General features: G+C 43.2%; 1 protein-coding gene across 1 annotated transcript; it reads left to right on the top strand.

Moving 5' to 3' along the window:
* The first annotated feature begins 232 nt into the window (after positions 1-232).
* Positions 233-22,180, top strand: LOC143279443 (failed axon connections homolog). The gene is made up of 6 exons (XM_076583485.1): positions 233-344; positions 11,251-11,389; positions 12,025-12,224; positions 15,937-16,154; positions 20,164-20,280; positions 21,754-22,180. Exons 1-6 carry the CDS (start codon positions 265-267, stop codon positions 21,897-21,899), a joined length of 900 nt encoding a protein of 299 aa, XP_076439600.1. The 5' UTR covers positions 233-264; the 3' UTR covers positions 21,900-22,180.
* The last annotated feature ends 3,103 nt before the right edge of the window (positions 22,181-25,283 follow it).

Raw genomic sequence — 25,283 nt, 5'->3', positions numbered from 1 at the left:
TTATTAATTGTAGTTTCTATTTCTTACAGTTCTAACACGATGTTGGATTGTTACCTTTTATCTACCTAATTTTACAAATTTGCCGTACTCGAATGCAATGTCAAGGTCACTGTCAACAAAACCTGTAGGAATGAGGTTGGATGGGCGAGACCAAACGTGGCTCCGCCCATTCTGTTCCCAGCATTCCGTGGGCATCAATAAAGCCTTGATTCACGGTGCGATGTTGCGGACACACGCCGTGACACGGAGAGCCCAAAGGTAAACATGTTGGAGCTGCTGCAACAAAACGGCCCTTTGGTGTTTTTGACAGCGGCCGGTGTGGCATTCTTGTTCATGCTGCTCAGGTGAGTCCGGTTGATGTTTTGTTTGTTCTTCGTTCTTTTCTTTCTTATTTTTCCATGTTTTGTGTTTCAGAATATTAGGAATCGAGTGGGAGGGGGGGGGGGGGGGGGGGGGGAGTCCTGAAACAAATGTATATAAGAAAAAGATGCAAAATAAGGGACACAGTTGAACGCGCGCGCGCGCGCGCGTGTTGCTGTCAGTTGTTTGTTCAGTTTGTTCACTCCGGACGGGTATTACATATTTATTATTACAGTATTTCTAAAATGATTTTAACTCACATTTTTTCTTCTTCTTTTTTCAAATAAAGTCTGCAATGCAATATCAGTGTCAGGACAAGAAATTATTTCTAGACATATATATAGGGACTACTGGCCTACTTTTCTCTAGTGATTATAGCTTCCTTCGGTAATAGGCACTATATTTTTTGCCGCAAATCCCACATAAGTAAACTTGATATCAATGCCACCTAGGTTCTTCGTGCAAGGAATTTTGTAGATATAAGTGGGTAATGAAAGAAACAACAAAAAAATATTTTATAGAAATCTAATCCTTTTCCCTCTTTGGGGTGTTTGTGGAGCCGGGACACAATGACAATATACACACTGAATCACAACTTCAATCGAACAGTGTCAAACAAACGAAACAAGCGTAAACTCACACACACACACACACACACACACACACACACACACACACACACACACACACATATATATATATATATATATATATATATATATATATATCATACATATATATATATATACGAGAAGAAAACTCTGTGTGTGTGTGTGTGTGTGTGTGTACATCTTCTTCTTCGTCTCAGTTTTTCTTCTCGTTCGCTAGACTGGACACAAGCAAAAGAAACTAGAAGCATATTGACCGGCTTCTAGTTACATGTTCCAGATGTAATGACAAGATACACACCCATCCCAAATTTTATGAATTTGCATCAGTTATGTTTTCTTCCCAGCGAAAAAACAGATTGAATTGCATAAACCGAACATTGATGAATGTCAGCGCCGGATCGATATTAGGCTCTACATCACATGATAGAATCAGTTTGCTTCGAAATGGAAACTATTTTTCGGATATTCTAAAGCAACTTGAAATTCATCCCCTAATAACAGGTCCTGTATTAGAAGTTCCTTGCAAATTCTTCACCTTCAAATCAGTGTGTTCTCTTTTCTTTTTTTTTTCCAATTTCTAGTACATGATATGCAGTTTTATTATTACTGCAACGAAACTTTACAAATGTTGTTTTGTACCTGAAACACCGAACTCAACTTTTGCCTTAAAAAAAAAAAAAAAAAAAAAAAATTCCTTTCATCCTACCGTCTGCTGCTTTAAAAAAAAATAAAAAATTATAAAAAAAATAAAGAGAGAGAGAGAGAGAGAGAGAGAGAGAGAAAGAAAAAAAAGAAAGAAAAACATTCTCTCGTATTCCCGGCCGGTTTTCATGATGGCGCGACGGTCGCGGTGTTCCTGATTCACGGATCACAAAATGATCTCAGTTGATACGAATCACCATGAGACAGACGGAGATAACGTCTAGTAAGTCCAATACAGAATGCTAGCTGATTGTTTCATGTCTTATTTTTGTGGCAGACTGACAGAGACGCACACAAAAAATGCAGTGTTATATTAAATTTCGTTCATTTATTGTCTGTCTGTCACGGTCTGATTGAATCCAGTCACATTTTCTTACTCGACTTAGCGTTCGGAGAATACGATGTCAGAGTTTTAAATGGCCAAGTGTGTTTGTATAATGCTCTCGGGCCTTTTTCACTTGGCAGAAAGTCGACTTACCCAAGGTATGGAAAGTCAACTATTTAAGTGCATATTATTTCTGTGCTGTCGTGTAGGCTGCTCGTGTTGGTATATTTACTTAGTTGCGTTGCTTTACATATCTAGGATTTATGTCATGCTGTTACCCAAGCGGTCTATTGTAGGGCGATGGCGAGTCAATGACTTTGTTTGCCAATATACCATTGCATTTTATAATGTACTTACACTGTGCTGCGAGAGTGCGCACACATACGCACCTACGCACCCATACCCATGCAGCATGCACCCACTCTCCTCCCCTCCCGCACTTGCCACCTCCTCCACACAGACACCAGGGGCAGTTCTTGGCATCAGTCTCCGCAGAGTAACCATAAAAGGTTCACTGCCCTCTCCCTGTGTAAAACGCGATCTCTTATTACCGACATGAACTACGTGTATAATAGTTTATATTCTTCATGATTATAATCATCACAATCATAACCCATATCTAGCGCTTTCAAACCTCTCAAAGCGGTTTACAATAACACGTCAGTTAGACATAGCACACAAAACACACACACATACAAAGAATACACAGACAGAAAGTCACACATAAACACACAGACACAGACATACACAGGCATACACACACACACACACACACACACACACACACACACACACACACACACACACACACACACTTAATACACACACGGCGCGCGTGGAAGAAATCGACGTGGATCCATGGAAAACAGGAATTTCCAAATGGAGTTGCCACACAGAACTGCTGTGTTGACAGTATGGTTTTGACTGAACATTGGTATGATCAACACAAAATCTATTATAAAAAACAAAAACCAAAAAAACCCAAGTATATGTCAACAACAACAACAACAACACATTAACAAAATATATAAAAACTTAGATATATGAAAAGATCGTCTACTCGTGCCTCTCAGGGGAAAAATATCCACTTCCGTGTTTGTCACTGTCAGTGTGTGTGTGTGTGTGTGTGTGTGTGTGTGTGTGCACGCACATGCGTTTTTCTCTGACCATTCAGTTTTTTTGTTTTTTTTTTAAATTGCCATGGGATTCGGCAAATGCTTCCAGCGTAAGACTTCAATCAAGTGTATCAGAATCTATATATAAAGCGATCAACCCCATAAGAAGCCGAGCAGAAGTGCAAGGATCGAAGAACGAAGAGGGTCAAAGGGTGTGGGTCTTCCTGTTGTGGAACATAGCTAGTGACCATCATCTGTTATCTCATTGTGAGGTAGCAGAGGTAGGAGGATTGGGTGGGTGGGGGTAGGGGGGGGGTGCGGGGGGGGGGGGGGGTGATGAACGGGTGTAGGTACATCTGTTATGGACCGTGTACGTGCTGATCATATCAGCAGTAGCACTGTTGACTTGAACGGAGGAGGGAGGAAGAGGATTGAACGGGTGCGGGTTTACCTGTTATCAGCACAAGGTGATGGTTAGTTGTTATAACATGGGATCGGTGGCGGAGGAAGGGGAGGGAAGGAGGGAGGGATGTGGTCAAAGGTCAAAGGGTACAGTTCTATCTGTTGTGGACTTGGGCCGGTGACTGCGAGGGAGTCGGTTATGATATAAGGCGAGGTTGTGTTTGTTTTCATGTTTGAGACTGGACGAGTGAGTGGCTTTTGAAACGGGCGTATACATTTGAACGTTTTTGTTTTTGTTTTTTTTTTTTGCGCGCGCCGGGGTAGGGGAGAGGGTGGGGGTGGGTAGGGGGAGAGGTATTTTGCGCCAGGGATGATGTGGCTCGTGTAAAATTGATTAATTTAGCCTTTTATTGAGGGTGAGGGCGGGGGTGTGGGGTGAACTGAATTGTCAGGGGGAGAGAAAGAGGGAGGAACACACACACACACCACACACACACACACACACACATCATCATCATCATCATCTCGCAACACTATTCTTAGAAATACCACCCCGCATTATATCACAGCGTCACAAAATGACGTCACGTACGAGAAAAAAAAAAAGAACTAAAAGTGCCTCAGTTAATGAATTCATCAGAACATCGGGGATGCACAGGGAGTGGGTGAAGCAATATATTGAAAGAAATACCAACGCAGCTCACAATATTAAGCTAGGCTTGTAACCGTGCTCTGAACTGGACACTTGCCAACAAACAGGTCGTACTTCTAAAGAAGTACACGAAAAGCACATGCCAGTAATATTGATTTATTAAGCTGTTTGTTTCAGGCGGTAGCCTATTGTGCCAGTGAAGGGGTGTGTGAATTTTTAATTTTATTTTTTGTTTCATTATTATCATTATTATTAATTTTTAAATATACAAGAATCAGTGAACACAAATGTAGAACATCAATAAACGCAAACAATGAACAAAGTACCCTAACTGTGAACCAACCGAAGAAATACGGAAACCAAGTGACGAACAGAGAGAGACATCCAAACAGACACATATGAGGTCGGAGACAAACAGGAGGGAGGAGGGAGGGGGGGGGGGAGGAGAAGAAAAACAACAGCAGAAGAGCAATGATAAATCGTAAAGAGACACACAGACGGAACGGACAGACAGACAGACAAGAGGTCAGAGACAGATAATGAGGGGGTGAAAAAGAGAAGGAGGAAGAAAAGAAAAAATAGCAACGAACAACGACTCGCTGGACCAGGTCCAGTGCTGACCAGATAATGTCGGGAGGCGGCTTGGCGTGAATCCCCCTCGGGGGATCTCAAGGCCGCTGGGCTGGACAGGGCCTTTGTCCCCGCTCCTCTCACGTTACGCGTCACACGACTATAGTGAATGGTCCTAAAGGTCTGACCGGACTGAGGGCTACCCCGCAGTGTTGAGGCGATGATGAAGGACTGGCAGGTCTGAGGCAGGGGTACGAGAGAACTCATCAGGTCGTCAGTACAGCTGTACCACCCGCACCGCTCTGTGCATGGAATGACTACAGCTAACAATAATACTGATTTCGGATAAGAAGAAACAGCTGACAACGTACGGCAACAACAGCAGCAGCAGAGCAGGTAACAACGACAACACCACACCAAAAACAATTCATATTACATTCAGTAATACTAAATATTTCAACTTAAATCATCAAAACATGAAGAGTGGGGCCCAACGGGCATACCATACACCACAACGCTTGAACGTGTGAATGTTAAAAGAACAGTCTGAGGGAACTCCTGTGTGCGTACTGATCAGTGAACTACTCGAACGATTGTACGGTGGCTGCCGATGGAAAGGGTACACAGTTTGACACGGACGTTCGTCAAAGACTCGATAGACTCGATGCCGAATGGGCAGCTACAGAAACTGTGGAATAATGAAAGATATTCTAAGCAGCGATTACAATTTCTGATTTCTTAGATCCGTCCTAGGCCATGTCTGCACAGCCTTGTTCCATGCAGAGATATATTCCACTACTGCCTCTGTTTGCCCACTTCCCGCACGTTAAGGTTCCAGCCACGGTCAGTGTCAGCGTTCACTGGGTCACTGAAACACACAATGAAACACGAACTGATCTTGACCCTCGGTCGCAGGAACGATTTTCGTGACATTACTTAAAAACAATGTACTGCAAATACCGTTTGCACTTTGAGAGAGGGTTCAGTCTAACCACTAAAAATCACGGTTCCATGACATTTCAGCGCCAACATTTCAGCGCCGTACATTTCAGCGCCGTACATTTCAGCGCCGTACATTTCAGCGCCGTACATTTCAGCGCCGTACATTACAGCGCCAAAGCATGAGAGAGAGAGGGGGGGGGGGGGAACTAGCTAAATACATAAACACACACACGCGCACACATACACACACACACACAGGAATATAACCAACACTCACTTCGTCTTTCTTGAGTTCTTTCTGTTAATTGAACTTTGAGTTCTTTTTTAATTGAACTTTAAAGATAAAATCACATGAAAAATTAAAATCACATTTTTTAATTGAACTTTAAAGATAAAATCACATGAAAAATTAAAATCACTGAATATCACTGAATATGCATCGTTTGGTGCCTCTCCTAAAACATGAATGCAAAAGCAATGCCCTCCATCGTGTCCATGAGAGAACGATCCCCTGCGTTGTACTGCAAGATGATGGTTTTGACACGTTTTTGTAGGTCTTTGTACTTTCGGCGCTCGGGGCAGGTGCCTGACCTCCCATAAGACGCATGACGTCAGCTTGAATCATGGCTTGCTCTTTTTTGAGGACTGCAATGAGCTTCCACAAATCTGGGGAGTACGCCCCTACGTGGTTTTGGTATGCTTGTGATCTCCACACTGTTGTTGGATTTCGCTGCATCCGAAAGGACTCGGTCATGCACATTCCACATTTCCATTTCGAAAAGTGGTGATTGACGGGGGCCTCGGCGACGAGGTCGGCCGATGTACGTGTCTTCAAAGTAGTCAATTACTGGTTGGCCCCGGGCGTCATAAAATGGCGATGTAGGGTCAAAGACACTTTCGAAGGCTGGCTCGACGTCATCAATAGGCAGATATGCCAAACCCGGGAGCATTCTCATCAACTTTGCGAAATTTTCATCGTTTTTGTAGTCAATTGAGAGTCCATTGTCTTGAATGTGACGCCAGACGCTCTGCGCCAGATGGAAGTGACAACCCGTTACCTTCAATCCAGGGAAAGCTGCACCGAATGCCGAGACCGCAGCTTTTTCGTAGTCTGTCATCAACGTGCTTGGCGCAATTCCTGGTTTGAGCGTCTTCAAAGCTTGAAGAAGTCTATCGTACGTGGCACGTGACTTGCTTGGGAGCAGGGCAAATACAACCGGAATGGTTGTTTCCATGTAAAGTACATGAAGCGAGTAGATTTGAATAAACAACCCGGGAGCTGTCTTGAATGTGCCGTCAGCGAACCAGTCTCTCTGCTCGTACAGCAACTGAAGACCTTCGGGTGTAGCGAAAACGAGAATTCTGTCCGCCCCTGGACCCGAGTCATACGCCAGGAAAGGGGTGCCGTCAGGGAGCACCTGTGACACAAAAAGAAGAGAAGGAGAGAGAGAGAGAGAGAGAGAGAGAGAGAGAGAGAGAGAGAGAGAGCACACACACTCACACACACACACACACACACAAAGAGATACACACACAAACACACACGCACATACACACACACACACACACTTCACCTTCATGTCTGCTGGGATTTCACCCAGTTCTGCAAGGCTGGCTGGTAGGGCAGGCAGATTGTTCCGTTGTCTCTCCCGTTGGATCGCCCTCGTCAACGACTGCTTGCTTGGGAGACTTGTGACGGTAGCTTGGGACAGTCCTTCGTGGATGTCAGCCAGAATTTGTCGCGTGGCATCCCGGGTTTCTTGGGCTTGAATTTTCATACGATGCACTGCCTTGGCCGCTTCAATCTTAGGACGGTTGGGAGCGTGTGACAGGTGCTCTCCTCTCCGCAGAACGACATCGCCTGCCTTCATGTGGATCCTTGCTTTGCAACAACCAACATCGCATCGCCAAAATGACAATGCTGGATCTTTGCTACTCAGCTTGTCAAAGCGATACAAGTAACCGTCAAAGGAAATCTTGTCCTTCTTCCGTATACTTGGGTAGATTTCGGCCATCCTTTCCGAGTAATGTACGGAGCTGAAATGGTTTACTTGATGTCTTAGGAATGTGCATCCGCTGAAATGTACGATTTGTAACTCACAACTCTCTCTCTCTCTCTCTCTCTCTCTCTCTCTCATACCGTTTGGCGCTGAAATGTACTCACAACTCTCTCTCTCTCTCTCTCTCTCTCTCTCTCTCTCTCTCTCATACCGTTTGGCGCTGAAATGTACGGCGCTGAATTGTGCGGCGCTGAACTGTACGGCGCTGAACTGTATGGCGCTGAAATGTACGGTGCTGAAATGTTGGCGCTGAAATGTTGGCGCTGAAATGACGTGTTACCAAAAATCACAAACAGGAACCTGGACGACAGGCTTTTTTTTTAATGTATGAAAGTGCACACACGGTGCGTGCGTGCGTGCGTGCGTGTGTGTGTGTGTGTGTGTGTGTGTGTGTGTGTGTCTGTGTGTGGAGGGGGGGAAGAAGTGGGCAGAGGAAATAGGTGAGATGGTGAAAGGAGAGGCGGAAGGCATCGAGAATGGGTATCATGACCACCACAGGAATGGGAACAACATCTTTTTTTGGTTTTCATTTTATTTCTCTTTTCTTTTCATTGTTTGGTTTCCCACGAGTTCAGACTGGGAAACTTATCCCTAAATCCTCACCAAATCTCTCCTCGTACTCTTCGCCACTCTTATCACGTTACACTCCGCTTGAGACTCCTGACCATCGCTTTAATGACCACTTTGCATTGAGGGACAGAGGCTGGACAAAAGGTATCACGTTCTGAGAAAAAAAAAACAACAACAAAAGAAAACCACCACTACAGCAGTCTCAGGGGAACTTCTTTCACGACAGGCCGGTTTACCAGCACCACGACCAGACCAACAATTTTGCTTTACAAACTGAGGGGATCTGGTGAACAGTCAGTGTGAAAGAAATGACAGATGCTTCAAGAGTGCTGACTTCGCGGGACAGAAAGGTTGACCAGTGATAATGTGTACTGAGGGAAAGGGGGCCGGGCCGCACCCTAGGTCATGACTCTTGGATGCCCCTTGTATTGCCGCCTTTTCTTTTGTTTGTTTTTTGTTCGTATGGTTGTTTTTTTTTCCCCTGGTTCTCAGCAGGCTCGAACTCGCGCCTCCAGGGTGGTCGCCACTTCAGGATTGAGTCACCTTTTCTGGTAGACGTTTTAAACCACTGAGCCATAGTACGGCTAGTTTGAGTAGGGAAAATTTAATCTTATGAAATTTACTTTCATTCCGGAAGAGATGTCCGTTGTTAACACTGGTGATCATAATAGTTGTGGTGCTTGGGGTGAAACTTCACAAAACAAACGAGAACTGGAGAGGAATAGACCTTTGTTTAAGTCAGAAACTTTATTTTCCATGCAAGAGACGATCGGAATTTTTGTCGAACGACTATGAAATAATAATGATGAGAGAGAGAGAGAGAGAGGAGAGAGAGAGAGAGAGAGAGAGAGAGAGAGAGAGCATTCTCTCAATCTACCCCTCGACATCCCTCTCTCAGTCAAAAAAAGAAAAGAAAAGAAAAAGTTCGACATACACACGTGGACGCATACACGCACGGTGCATGCAAGCCAACACCCCCCCCTCTCTCTGTGTCTGTCTCTTCTCTCTGTCTATCTGTATGTCTGTCTGTCTCTCTCTGTCTATCTGTATGTCTGTCTGTCTCTCTCTCGGCCTCTCTTTCTCTCTCTCTCACACATCTACCCGCACGTGTACTGTACTACACAACTTGACCGCAGTACTTGGTTCCCATGCATGCAGACACAGTCGCCATTTCAAAATCCTGTCCTCCTGTCTCTCCCCCCTTCCCCCACTCTTTCCCACTGATGCCCATCCCATCCAAGCCCCATCCCAACGACCCCCCTCCCTACCCACCCGTTCCCTTTCTATGGCCTGTCTTTGTCCTTGCAGGGTGTGAATCAGAGAGAGCATTGTGTGTGTGTGAGTGTGCATTATTCATGACAGTGGACACTGCCTGCCCTGGTCAAGGTGCACTGACCTCTCTCTATAACCGTCCTTGACCTGTCTCGTTGACCACATCTGACGGGGGAACAAAATAACAACGTACGCACCAGCATACGCGTATGCATGCATACACACTTGTAAGTACGTGCGCGCGCGCACACACACACATGCACACAAGCATAGAAAGTGCAGGCATGAATGAAGACATGCATGCGAGATGCGGAAATGCGCCCTCCCCTCCCCCTCATACACACACACACACAAGTCTCTCAAGTCCCCCAGGAATATCGTGAAGTGATGGGTAGGCCTTGCGTTTGTACACGGACACTCGCATGTGTTTACGCACGCGCCTGTGCGTGTCCGCGTGGTAAGTGCTGATTTGTACACATGTATAATGCATGACTGACCAACAACGTGGCCCTACACTTGGAACTTTGGTAAACAACATACCTCTCCTCCCCTTTCCCCACCATCACTACACCCGTACTATACGCAGTTTCTAAACAACAAAAAAAACATATAACATGTTTTTCAGCCATTTCTCAGGAACAGTGTGCCTGTTTCTCTTCTTGTTTTCTTTCCATAGACCTGTTCGTATCATATGCCATGCTGTTAGATCACTGGTTTTGCCTGTGTTGTCTAACATTTACTATATTCAAAGCCTAGGAATCGAGAAGAGGCGTACCCCGCTTTCCCCAAGCAGACCACCTGACAGGTTACAGTTATTAGATATCAAAAAGAATTATTTCTTTTGAGTAAGAAAACAAAAATCTTCTCTTTCATTTAAAAAGAAAAAAAAGAGAAAAGAAATAAGAATAAAAATGAAGTAAAATAAAATAAAACGCCCTGAAAACTACCAGCTCATTAGACACTCTGGGAAAATAGAAACGGCATTTTCAGCGCGGATGGCCGTAAGAATGTTAAAATAACGAATGAATGAATGATATAAACAGATTGCCGCTTTGCTTCATTCCATATGATGTTACAATTTTTGACACTTAATGAAATTAGATTTACCACACAACGTGATTAGTTGCAATAATTAGATAAATCAGTAAGTTGTAACACTGTATTGATCTTGATGGATCGTTTACAGAAGTCAGTAGTTAAGAAGAGTGGTTTCTAAAACACACACAGTGTGGCTGATCTGTGATGACTATGGTTTAGATTTGTTGACTGATTGATATGGATACTTACAAACACCCATCCTCGGTCAGAGACCAAGCTCTAAGTTGCTTTACTAACACCAGTCATTTGCACAACAGGCTGCCCACCCGGGAAGAGCCAACCGACAGCTGTTTTTTGGCATTCATCAATCGTTGCCTGTGTCATTCATTCATTTATCGAAATTAGAGAATAACGAGGGTGGAAGAGTAAAGGATTAACAAGCGACAAAGAGTGGTAACTCTCTCCGTGTACAAGGGACACCGCTTCAAGTCAATGCTGCTAATGCTACCAGTTCAGCCTGCAAGCACACAGGTAAATAAAAGGTACATTGGAACAAACTCAGACATTTTCTCATTTTATTCTTTTGTGTGTGTGTGTGTGTGTGTGTGTGTGTGTGTGTGTGTGGTTTCAGATCGAAAAAAGCCAGACGGACGGCCCCCAAAGACACTGTTCTGATCTACGGGTTGGACAGAGGGATGGCTGCTCCGAGTACTTCCCCCTTCCCGCTCAAGTTGGAGACCTTCTGTCGAATGGCAGGGATTCCCTACATGGTAAAGAGTGCAGTCCAAAGCCGGTGCTTTCAGTTTCCCAACCACTATCATTTTGGTTGTATAGTTTGGAAAGAGAAACAACCCCCCCCCCCCCACACACACACACTTCTTCTTCTTCGTTGGTGGGCTGCAGCTACCACGCTCACTCACTTGTACACGAGTGGGCTTTTACGTTTTTACCCCGCCATGTGGGCAGCCATACACCGTTTTCGGGGGCAAACACACACACACACACACACACACACACACACACACACACAGAGGTGGGATGGCGGTGGTTTTACACAGAACACAAAGCAATACAATGATACCCGCAGTAAGTCGCACTACTGGAATACTCCACTCTGACAGGAATCTATCAATTCATGTAGTGAGTGTGTGTGAATGTGTGTGTGTACGTGCGTGTGTGCGTGTCTGTGTGTGTGTGTGTGTGCATACTGACATGCATGTGCATTTGCATATATGTGCATTTGTATGTGTGTTTGCACGCGTGCATGCTTGCATGTGCGTACGTGTGGATGTGCGTGTATATGTGCGTGTGCGCGCGCGCCCCCGTGTGTGTGATTGTGTTATTTTGTGAATATGAAAACTGTTGAAAATGAGTGGCGTAACCCCCCCCCCCCCCCCCCCCCCAGGTGAACCACGGAGGCATCATGTCCAGCAAAGGTAAGAGCCCCTGGATGGAGTACAATGGGCGAGCAGTGGCGGACTCCCAGTTCTGCATCGAGCACCTCAGAGCAGAGCGCGGCGACCTTGACCCTGACGCCGGCCTCTCGCCTCTCCAGATCGCTCAGGCACGTGCCTTCCGCGAGCTGACTGAGGAGAATCTCTACTGGTGAGGCACTGTCACACACACACACACACACACACACACACACACACGCATGCACACACACACACACACACACACACACACACACACACACACACACACAGAAAGACAGTCAACAGAAAGACAGAGTTTATTAAACAAGTGGGGAACGCATTGCACACACACGCACACACGAACACACACACACACACACACACACACACATAGAATCAACATTCACTTTGTCCAGTCCAATTCTGAATCCAATCATGAGCTCTGTCGAATAGTGAAATATGAGCAAAAAGGGACATAGCTATGTCTACAACAGCAATGACTAAACACACAATTACGATAACAAAAACAGCTGTATAGGGGTGATTTCAATACATCGTACAGTGAACGAAAAAGACTGGCATCTTTTGTTCATGTTTCATATTTCTTTTTAAGTTTTTACTAAGCGTTGGTAATAAAAACCAGTCAGGTCAGCCAGAAACCTATTATATTACACGTTATTTATAGAAATATATTTTGTTCTGTTTCAAACTTGTTCTAAAACTGTTCACGTTTGGGAGGACTTGGTTTAACTTCTTTCATGGGGAAAAAAATCTTTGTAAGGAACACAGTATAGTTAAGAACTCAACGAGATTTAACATGCTTGAAACCAGTTGCCAAATAAAACGAAATGATTGGATAACAAGCCGAAATACCGTAAACACAATAATTTAGTCGTTTGAACGTTTTCTCAAAAGCGTTCAACATGGATGCAATCCCAAAATATATGGTTTATGCCGTCTTGTATTTCTTTACGAAATGTGCACCTGGACTCATTTGTCACACCCATGTTTAAAAGCATATAGATCAGATTTGTGGCAAACATTCTTTGTACCAACCTGATTTTAAACCAGTTTGATTTGTTTTCCTGAATTCTTTTAATCTTATTAAATAGATTCCATTCACGTTCCATGTAAAGTCTAGTGTTCCATTTGTTACAACTTTTAATTTCAAACTCATCAAGAAGTGAGTCATGATACGGTTTTGTGCCTCTTGGAATCGATTCAATCGTTTTAAACAGTTTTTGGATATCTACTGAAACATTGCCATCAATATACACACTCGTTTTATCTGTGTATTTACGTGTTGCCCTTATACATCCAATGTAAGTTATGAAGTCAATAGTTATAAGAAAGTTTGAATTGTTCGTATGACATAAACTGCCATCTGGATATGCTAAGATGTTAATAAAGGAAATGTGTTTGTTTATACACTGATTATAGTAAGTAGTCCAATGTCCTATATCTAGGTTTTCATTTCAAGAAATAGTGTCAGCAAGTAGTTCTCTAGGTGACGAGGACGTACTTTTCCCCGAAACTCTCTATGTGCATCCAATACATTTTGCCAAAAGTCGTTCAGTTTGTGGTTTTTTAGTAATTACATATGGTCATATGCAGTGTAAACGTGTGATATCTGGAAGCACAGCTGATATGATTGTTTTCCGTTTGTGGCTGGTAAAGTTTTCGTATCCAAGTTAAGTTTCAATGCTGTTATAAATGTCTTGATCTCGGGGTTTCCAAAACCTCCCATATCAATGTTTCGGACTGTTGTTTATCTACTCATTCTCTCTCTTTTTCTGTTCTACGTGGATTCAGACATTGTCCATTGTATCATTTCGGTTATTTTGTAAGGTGGGTTAGTCCGGTTTTTCGTTTTTGTTTTTTGGTTGCTCCCAGAATGAGTTATATTACACTCTTTGTGTTTCTGTATCCCCCACCTATCTCGGTTAGACCTATTTATTTATTTACAAGTTTATTTATTTATTCATTTATCGCTTTTTTTGTACTGATTTTAAGCACCAATGGTTTGGTTGTTTGTGCTTCCCCCTCCCCGCCCCATTAAAAAAAAAAAAAAGACGATTTACAAGTGAACTAATCTATTTATGTTATAAATATCTTGCCTTGAGCCCATTTTAAATCGGTTGTTTTTATAACTATACACTTATGTCATTATTTGATTTGAATCCATCATGTATTATTCGTAATCATAAATGTGAATATGTGTTACGATCTTTTTCTTTTCAGTCAACTTGGGATGATTGTACTTAAGTGATATTGTGTCGTGGCTGGTGTTTTCTGGGAATTCAGGTAAAAACAAATTAATATTATCCGATACAAGTTGTCGACATGCTGCTGTCATTCAAGGCTGCGTGAGTGTGGTTTTAGGAAATGTTTTGACAGCATTGACACGGCCCTTGTGTCGACAAGTCGGCCTCCAGCAAAATGAATGAACAATGCAGTTGGCTAGAACAGGTTTCTTGCCTGACCCACCATGGAAACTAACTACGATTCAATTTAGATGTGGTGCGGTGCACATGTATGTGCATAAGTCTTGACATGATTACACACACACACACATACGCGCGCGCGCGCGCGCACACACACACACACACACACACACACACACACACACACACACACACACACCTTGAGAAACCTGGAGAAAACACACACACACACACACACACACACACACACACACACAACCTTGAGGGAGAGAAAGCACACACAGAGACAGACAAACACAGACGCACACGCACACATCACAATGACTAAGACAATGACTCTGACTGTGGATAGAAGCTGAACTACAATAGGGGACTACATACTTAAAAACATTAATGTGTTCCAGTCAATACATCCCATGGTCGTGGAGCTGTCTGTCTTTGAATGTCACTGGGGTACCGTGGACTACCGATCAGCCGATGGCAGCATGCCACCAGAAATGCATTCATTGCCTGTGTAGGACAGTCAGTCGTGTCCGACTATGACCATCACAACAGCAGAGGGGGCAGCTGCTGTCCAGACTGTCAGGGACATAACTTAGCTTAATGAATGTGGAAATTGCCTTGCCCAAGTTGACATCCCAACTCTCTCGGCCAACACTCGGCGTTGGGATGGTTCCCAAAGACACAACTAGCAACGAGCGCGACAGCGCTGATGTCCAGTGCAATCTTGCCTTCAAGTTTGAGAGTCATGGGCCCTCACAAAAGACTAAGCTGTAACTGAATTCCCATTGCAGTCGAGAAACCATTGATCTTACAGCTCTCACTTTGCTATTGGTCCATCTGAAAGCTTATGTCCATCTCTGATGTAAGCTGAGCGTTGACCATAATAAGCCATGACACTGTAGGGTTCGTATTATATTATATTGTATTACATTATATCATATCGTGTTATATCACACACACACACACACACACACACACACACACACACACACACACACACAAATGTTTCACTCTATCTTATAATGTAATGTTATCTGAACCAAATGTTTTTCTTCAAGTTACATAATAACTGGTGTGTGCGTGGTGATCAGGGAAGGGTGTGTCAGTCATTCGTTTTTCTCTCTGATATTTGCTCACAGGCATTTAAGAGAGTTGAAAGATAATTATCTGTTTTGACTGAAGCAGACAATGAAGTGTTTTGAATTGAATTGAATTATCATATAATATCATATCACATATATCATACATATCATATTCTATTTTTTCTATGACATGACGTATAGTGTAGAATGTTATCTAGTGCGACATTTTTTTTCAACAAACAAGTACCCCATTAAAAAACAAAAACAAACCCAAACCTAGCCTTCCAAAGACAAAACAGGCCCAGGATGCAGCCTTGCTACTAGTACCACTAGTATTACCACTACACACGGGCAGCGCTGTTTACTGTTGCAGGACGATGTGCTACGAGCTGTTCATCAGACGCGTGGACCAGCTGAACAAGGCTCTGTGCTTCAGGGGCCTGAAGGGCCTCAAGCTGTGGCTGATCACCAGGGTCCTGCTGCCATACGTCCTCCGTCTGGAGATGTGGGGACACGGCATCGGTCGCCATAGCGACGCGGAGATCTGGTCCATCGCGGTCAAGGACCTCCAGGCCCTGTCGGACTTTCTGGGTAGGTCAGGGATGGGACAAGGCTGTCATTAAAGAGAGAGAGGGAATTTAACGACGTATCTGTTAATATTCGCTTTCGATTTCAAGGTTAGGTCCCCCTCCCCCCCTCCGCCTGCTGTGTAGTCATGTCAGTGTGTCCGCTGTACAGGTCACAGGGCAGGTAGTGTTATCCATTAAGGTAGAAGTTAAAGGTTTCTGCACAACCTTTTCACGGCCACCAGGGCAGTGAATCATCATTTACTTTGTCCAGGGCTCGGCATCCCTAGGAAGGCGGGGCCCAACTCTAACCTTTCCGCCGTTCTTAACTTTCCCCAGCCGAAGTCAGGTACCCGTGTTCACCTGGGTGGAGTGAGCGACATCGGACCAAAAGTTCCTTTCCCAAAAGACATGACACCATGCCGAGAGGGGGGCCTCGAACCCTGGTCACCAGTAAACACCTGATCAGTTGTCCAGCCTCCAAGGCATGCCGCATTGGCGCCTTTAGCCAGTTCTCCATAACTCTTTGGATAAACGCCCACTGGGGAACCGCTCACAAAACACACACACACACACACACACACACACACACACACACAAAACTCAAAAACAAAAAAAAACACCCAAAGTCAATCGCAAACTGTAAAATCAAACGGTCAAATTAGATATGTCACATTAGCGACATGCATCAACCTATCTGCCTGCCTGTCTGCGTCTCTGTATGGAGGTAGGGGGTGGGAGGTGGGGATCGTAGAGGCGGCTGCCTCTGTGTGTGTGTGTGTGTGTGTGCTATGTCGAGGGTTTCAAATGTCCGAGCGTACATTGATAGCAGTTTATCTGTGTTGTCCGGTGACGGTTTGTCCGGGGCTCAGACAACTTGGGTGTCACATGGTTGTGTGATAAGTGGTCGGGTCAGGAGCTGTGAGTTCAGGTATCCCCCCCCCATTCCCTCTCCACGATGTGTATCTTGCGGTGTTTATGAAAGTGGGGCTTTGTAAACATGACTGTGTTGTCTGATCGTGTGGTCTGTCTGTCCTCTCCATCGTTCCCTGTAAATCTGCCAGTTATCGTCTCTCTGTTCTCTTTATCTCACACGTGCTGTATACACCGTGTCCCCAGCAACATGATTTAACCCAATTCCCCCCCCCCCCCCGGGCCTCCACCCCCCCCCCCCCATTCTCTCTCTGTGTCTCTCTCTGAGATATTATTGAGCGTATATCATATATTATTTAGTTTTACAAATATCAGTTGAATACAGTATGTTTCATGATGTGTATTGCTTAGGTAAGGGTATACTACTTAAAAGGAGGTATGATATATCTGTGTCAGCTGAACGTTTGTCATTAATTTTACAATGCACGATGCGCTGTCTATGAAGAATTTGTGACATCCTTTCATAAGGGGCAATGGCCTATAAATGAATAAACCATTCATTCATTCATTCATTCTCTCTCTCTCTCTTGACTCCCTCTGCCTGTCTGTCTCACCCCTCCCCCATCTGTCGATCCACATCCATGTCTTTTGTGTACGTCTGAAGCATATGTTTTGGAGAAAAAAGAGGTGCTTTGGCAATGTAAATTTGAATGCCCCACCCCTCCACTCCACCAGGCAATTCAAATTCAGTTGTTTCATAATCCTTTTCCAACCCTCTCGTCAGAGTCCTCCACATTTGCTTCTTATTAACATCGGATATTAAGGCTCATTACAAATGCGTACAGGTCTGCACACAGCACGTGTGTGTGTGTGTGTGTGTGTGTGTGTGTGTGAACCGTGCTCGCGTAGGGGTGCGTGCGTGTCTGGGTTGGAGATATGAGCGCCCGTGAGAGCACATGCCTGCGCGAGGTCACGAACAAACGAACGAACGAACGAGGATTGATGACAGCGATGGCAGATGATGTCATGGCTGTCACCATCACCCATAACAGATCAGCACACACTGACAGGGCAGGTGTCGGTGTTTCCTCTACCAAAATACCTCACCATCACCCCCCTGTCATTTCGTCCCACGGGCAGGTTACATAACTCACATGTCCGCTCTGTCCCATGTGCCAGTACCTGTTGCTGTACTGATTCAACACGGAAACGATCTGGGTACTCAGAACAACTCTTTCACTAGCGACTGGCAATATATATGCTACAATACTTGAGTGTTGCCGTCATGTAGACCACAAGGTTGGTCGTCGCTTAAATCCCAGTCATACAGTGTTGCCGTCAAGCTGACAACTACGGCCCAATCAGTGTTGCCGAAGGCTGTTATGACCCAGTTCTTAAGAAAATTCCTGATGTTAGTCTTGATAACAATTTCATTTACGATCATCTCGGTTTTTGGAGACTACAAATAAAATCATAAGAATGATTGATTCATCATGTCCTGCAGGTACTTAAAAGAACAACAACATTGAATATCCTGGGATGCACACCCTTTGATCGATTGAACAGTGGTCGTGGTTTTTATTAATTAAAGATTTTTATTATTATTATTTTTTTAAGATTACAGCACTAGTAACAGAACACAATATCCAAATGCAATGGCCATCATTCCTAACTGGCGTTTCTAATAACAGTTGCTGACCTGATGATGGTTATGACATTTTTCTGACTCGAGTAACTGTTGTGTTTGTTTTAATCTTAAAAAAAAAGAAAGAAAAAAAAAGGACTCATCCCAGGTTTGCTACTTGAATGTGGACATGGGCACTTGTCAAGCCGTGTGAACATGATCGGTTAAGGCACTTAGCCTGGTCTGCACAGATGTCCAGCCCCATGATAACAGAATAGAAAGTGATTTCTGTACCCGCTCTGTGTAGGGGCATGTCACAGAAGAGCAAGGTAAACATAATACTGAATGCAGGTGAGGTGTTTGAGGTTCGGAGATGACTCACAACAGAGGGGAAAAAAAACTGTAAAACGCAAAGCAGCAAGCGCCACAAAACTGGCTGTGCTCTACATACTATTATGCGGCTGCATGTTTTTCGTGGCAAGTGAAAACGTTCTCTCAGTCCCAGCACCCCCACCCTCTCATCTACACACTAAGAACTTCTCTGCCTTCCACCCCTTCCCTCCACACCCACACACAGAGGAAGACCCGTCAGTTTATACCACGCCAAAGCGGTTGGTTCAGAACACAGCATCTTCAGTCGTGTTCACACCTCCTTCAGACACAACTGTCTCAGATCTTTATTCACAATGCATAATATATATATATATATATTATATATATATATATATATAATGGCTGACGGACACGATAGGTAACCCACGTGCGTGTCTTCCAACCACATGCCACCTTTGCGATGTGTGACCGCACGCAGCATGCAGTTCTTCCATGTTGGCGACGGAGATCATATTTTCACACCAGTTGTCTGGCTGTCGGTCACTGCGAATCACGGACTTTCCACTATGTCTTCTTCGTTCGTGGGCTGCGACTCCCACGTTCACTCATTTACATCATGTGTACGAGTTGGCTTTTACGTGTATGACCGTTTTTACCTTGCCATATAAACAGCTATACTCCGTTTTCGGAGGTAGTACTTTTCACTGGGGTTTTCGATCGCGCAATATATTTTTTTCCCCACTGAGCCACGTATTTTCCATGAAGCCGTGGCCTTGGTTCTGGCAAAGAAAATGTATTTCTAAGATTATTTCACTTGTTGCAATCTAACAGGTCCACTCCACAGCTTTGTTGATGGTTTAGATTGTAAGACATTTTGCTTTGTTTTTTCCATGACGTTCAATAGTTTGACTGTTTGTGTGCATTACGGCTCAACACATTGATTGCATCAGTGTGTGCACTAGCAGCAGAGAACAGACCATCGTTTGAAACGAAATGAATTCAGGTCCTCTTTCTCCTTACAGTGTGTGTGTGTGTGTGTGTGTGTGTGTGTGTGTGTGTGTGTGTGTGTGTGTGTGTGTCTCTCTGTGTGTGTGTGTGTGTGTGTGTGTGTTTGACATAACTTTTTTTTCTTGCGGTTTAGTGCTATCAGTTCCAGATGAACAACTTACCTGACGTTGACACCTGTGCCACGGTCCATTTTCAGGGGAGAAGAAGTACTTTCTGGGGGACGAGCCCAGGGGTGTGGACTGCGCTCTGTTCGGGATGCTGTGTCAGATCCTCTACCACATGCCGGGCAGCAGGCACGATATGCACGTGCGAGGTGGGTAGATTATGTCAGTGTGCACCGGAAATGCTGCTAATGGGCTTTGTGCGTGTATCGAACAATGAGTGCACGTCACTAGCTCGTGGGTGTGGAGGGGGCAGACTTCACCCGTTGGTGTCCTTTAGTGTTAAAATAAAAACAAATCCCAACCAAACAAAAAACAAAAGAAAAAAAAGAAAAACAAAACAAAACAAACAAACAAACAAACAAAAAACAAACAAAAAAAACCCCACCACACCAGTGTTTCTGTCACTAAAGTGTATCTTTCGATATTCACACACAAGATATACATTTGATATATTTTGGGAGAGGGTATATGTTTCAGTTTGTTTTGGTAATGCTAGAAAACTAAGGCCTTGTCCAGCCGGAAAATCTGGCAGTCTCAGTGAAGAAATCAAATCAAAGGGCAGCAAAAAGGGGAGCAAAGAATCATACAGATAGTATAAAAGTATATTGCCCATTGTCATACAAGGAAATAAGCAATATACTAGAAAGAGACTTTTATAGGTGCTTGAATTCAAGTCGAAAACCTCGTCAGTTGACTCTCTCAGACTTTGGTCCAATTCGCAGACCAATTCTGAGTTTACGGACCAAGTATTATTCTAATGCCAAGTGCATATGCTTTAGTAACCTGACATTTAAGCATATAATTTTTGACTGTAGCTTGATGAAGCCTTATGTACACGAAAATGTGTCTTCACAAGTGACTGAAAACGTTGATGTTTTTGACTTTTTGAATTCATTATCAGTTGTTTCGCTTGTCAGTTTAACGACTTCTCTTTTACGAAGTCCTTTAAGTAATTTCCTGTAATTGTATTTAGATTTTATTTTTAAAATTTCACATTTGCCCAGTTTCCCCAACCCTCCATTTTTCATTCACATCTCCCACCCCTTCTAACCGATACTACTCAAATGTATTCATAAGCACTTTAACAAAATGTCTTCAGTCACCGATGTGTGACTGGACATTAAACAAAATCCCTCCTCCTCAAATCAAATCATGTATGTTACACTGAGCCCTTCAGTCTACAGTTCTGCATGCGTGTGACTGACTGATGTGAAGGCGCTTTGATTTGTTTCTGCACAAGATTTTAAGCGCTATATGAATAGTAATTGTTATCATCATTATTATTAGCACGACCGACCGTGATAGGGACACTTGAGGTCTGAGGTATGAATAAACGACACACAAAACAAAGTATGCATACTAACAGTAATTATATTTTAGTACCCACAGTGACGTTTTGTGTAGATTTCCCGAAATAGTATAACTGTAGGAGTGGTTAACACTGATGTCAGCATTCTTGGTCAATGGTTGGAATTATTGTGCGGTGATCATGCATTTGGAGAAATGAACAATGTACGTGGTACGTGTGTAGGTGAATGCTGAGAAATTTCGTTTGTGTTTTGTTTTTGTTTTTTCCCGTTATCAGCTGCTGATGTTAATTTCTTTCTTTATTTCTGTCAAAGAGTATTTGCCAAACATCGTCGCGTACGTGGACCGAATGAAGAGAAGGTTTTGGCCCGACTGGAACGAGCGGTGCAAGGGAGACAACTACTGCCCGGATGAATACCAGCTGTATCCTCCAAGACGAAGCAACGGTTATCACCCCTGAACTGGAGGCATGCATGAAGATCATGCATACATTGCAATGACTGTCCGAAATTCTATGCCATGACATGAAATCCTTTGTAAATATCAGTCATGCTCAGTAGCAGAAGTTCGACTTTAAAGTATATTCGCGCTCTTTCCAGCCTAAGAGTGAGAAGGAGAATATTATTTTTTGTAAAGGAGACCAGGTTTTTTCCTCATAGGACCTCTGCCCCAGATGTGTTTTGATTCAAGCAGAATCTAAATAGACAGAAACTTGCGACATCAACAGAGAAACTTTCTCCTAAAAAACCCCCACAACACAAAACAAACAAACAAACAAACAAACAAAAACAAACAAAAAAAAAAACCAGAGTCAAGGCATCTTAGTGAAACATAAGTTGCAATGTATTTCCTTGTCTGCTTGCAGTCAGATAAAAAAAAAAAAAAAAAAAAAGGCGCAGAGATAAAAACCTAGAAACTTTCTCGGAAGGGAATGTTAGAAACTAATTACTTTTCTTCTTGCTTAAACAAGAGAGAGAGAGAGAGAGAGAGAGAGAGCGAGCGAGAGAGCGAGCGAGCGAGCGAGAGAGAGAGAGAGAGAGAGAGAGAGAGAGAGAGCACATCAAGTTGTGATGACGTGGTTATGACTGACATTATGCTTTCTCAGGACATTAACTATGCAGCGGTTTACAAACAGCAGATCTGACATTGTTCTGCAGTGCCTTCAGTGCTGACTCGTTGTTAATGGCTACTTCTTGGAACAATACTGTCCAGTTTTGTTTTAAATCATGTGTTGAAATGCTGTTCAATGTTTGAAGTAGGCCTATAGCCCATCTATATGTACCGATGTGAGAACCTATGTCAGTGATGTGGTTGACCTATGCAAACAGTCCTTTGTAAAGACTGCGTTCCCAACAATACTGGTTGGCCAATGCAAGGTAAGGCATCTCGAGTTTGTGTATGTGATGTGATGTGTGTGTGTGTGTGTGTGTGTGTGTGTGTGTGTGTGTGTGTGTGTGTGTGTGTTTCAAAATTTCTGTCAGTATTCATAAACTAACAATTAAGGTTTTTGTTTGATCTGCGACTTCTTTATGAATCCTTAGCTGGCCACCACCTATCACGATAGAAATGAAATGACAACAATTACACCATTGTTTGGTGATTCTGATGTAAAACATGTTGAAACTGCAGGTGTTAGCTGATTAACTGACTGACCGATAGTAAGAATGCTCATACCGCTTTGCATCTGTCCTCATGTTGTTGTCAACCCAGGTGTATCTGTGGGATAATCAAGGGATCACTGCCTTGAATTGCTCAAAACTGCGATGCTGCGGAGTACCATGCATGTCATTTGTCATATATCCGATGTTACGCACGATTCTGTGGTTTTACGTTTGATCAAGGAACAAAGAAGAACTTTGGTTATTGAATTTGATCCCTCAGGAAGGGTTAGTACTGCTCAGTAGGTATATATGAAACATGTGTGCCGATATTTCTGTTGTTTTATATATTTTTCTTTCTTCATATTTCTGTGCTTGTTTTTATTTGTTTGTGAATGATATTTGAAAATCTATAAGAACGGAACTGTGTTGGTAAATGCAAGATTATTCAAGTTTTTATCCACTGTAGTTTGTGAATGGTGGCTCAATCATTGTTAATGTCACATTCTGATTCATACATATCGCTCCACCATTGTACAAGCAGTAAATAGTGGATGGACATCGAAAAACATGTCTAGAAATAATTGAACTGAATTCATGAAAGGTTTTGAAATGTTTGACATAACATTCCATTTTTTAAGCTTTCTCATTGCGTTTTTCCTTTTTTAGCACTTGGCAGCTAAAACTTTTCTTTGGTAGCTATTTTACTCTGGCTCTGTTGTTTGTATGACTTCGGCGTTCATTATACAATTGTCAAGTTACTGGATGTGATGACCTCAATCCTTGACAAAGTTAGAAAAAAATACAACTGAAAGTTCTAGCTCCTCCATCACTGGGATTATCTCTGTGTTTTCTTTTCTTCTGATTGGCAACTCAGGAAAATCAGAGTCGGTCTGCACTACACACGAACAGTATGTTCAAAACGAATCGGAACTGTTAAATGGTATGACGTCAACTTAGATTTTTTTTTTTTTTTTGTTTTTGTTTTTTTGATGACGACTTTTTATGTCCGTTTCCGTTTCCGCATTAAAAACAACAACTGAAACGCGAGAGTTTTGAAAAGGTTGAAGGTAAAGTAAAACCTTTGCATTTGCTGGAACGTTTGGAACATAAAAAAAAACCCAAACTATTGATCTTCATATTGTGTTCTCTGCTGCATATTTGCTTGCTTGTCTGAAATCTCTCTGTCTCTCACAGACACAAATGCACAAACTCTCTCTCTCTCTCTCTCTCTCTCTCTCTGTGTGTGTGTGCTCAGATTCTTTTAGTCAGTGATGCCACCTTAGCAACATACCTGAATCTGTAAGGTTCTATTTGGTGAAATTGTCATCGCCTGAAAACATTAGTTCTTATCAACTTGAACAGTATTATCAAAATCGAAGTGTGTGAAAACACTGTGTAATGGTAACTGTGCAATGTCACGTATTGAGATAACAGACTCACCATGGCAAGAGGGACAAAATGTCAACGGCTCTTTGATGAGGTGGATGAATGAAAAGTGTCAACTCTGATGGACCAGAGAGGGCTGAATGAAGAAATCTGTTGACTGAATGAAAACCAGCTGTCAGTTAAGGACTGCTCACAGTGAGGATCTGCCTTGTGTATCACTCACAGTGAGGTGCCTTGTGTATCACTCACAGTGAGGATCTGCCTTGTGTATCACTCACAGTGAGGACCTGCCTTGTGTATCACTCACAGTGAGGATCTGCCTTGTGTATCACTCACAGTGAGGTGCCTTGTATATCACTCATAGTGAGGATCTGCCTTGTGTATCACTCACAGTGAGGATCTTCCTTGTATGTTCACAGAACACTGTCTTCACAAGTCTGCAAGATTCAGTAGAATATACTTAATGATGTTTACGGGTTTGTAATTCTTTTCTATGGCTTGCCAACTGCAGGGTACTGAGGTCATCACCAGTTTGCGCATAATGTCTGTACGCGTTCAGCCTTTTGTTTTTATCTTCAGAATTTTGTTTTAATCTGCAGCATTTATATTGAATAAACAGATTTGGGTATGCTCAGTGTCGTATTGCTGGTTTATTTGGCATTTGTTCGAGCGCATAGTGTGCACACACACACACACACACACACACACACACACTGAGAGAGAGAGAGAGAGAGAGGCGGCATACAAAACAAGCGATAACAGTCACATAAAATGTTTATTTGAAAGGTATCAATGAAATATTTCGCCCCTCATATTTTTAATAACTAAACGAAGACTTTCAATGCTTGAAATCTCTT

Source organism: Babylonia areolata, chromosome 2 (genome assembly GCF_041734735.1).
Source record: "Babylonia areolata isolate BAREFJ2019XMU chromosome 2, ASM4173473v1, whole genome shotgun sequence".
Classification (NCBI taxonomy): domain Eukaryota; kingdom Metazoa; phylum Mollusca; class Gastropoda; order Neogastropoda; family Buccinidae; genus Babylonia; species Babylonia areolata.
Note: the sequence above shows the minus strand (reverse complement) of the source record. Positions and strands in the feature narration are given on the sequence as shown.

Excerpts from the sequence above, each read along its gene's own strand:
- LOC143279443 (XM_076583485.1), top strand. The coding sequence starts at position 265 with ATGTTGGAGCTGCTGCAACAAAACGGCCCTTTGGTGTTTTTGACAGCG. Across the intron at positions 345-11,250 it reads TTCTTGTTCATGCTGCTCAG|ATCGAAAAAAGCCAGACGGA; the intron begins GTGAGTCCGGTT and ends GTGTGGTTTCAG. Across the intron at positions 12,225-15,936 it reads ACTGAGGAGAATCTCTACTG|GACGATGTGCTACGAGCTGT; the intron begins GTGAGGCACTGT and ends TTACTGTTGCAG.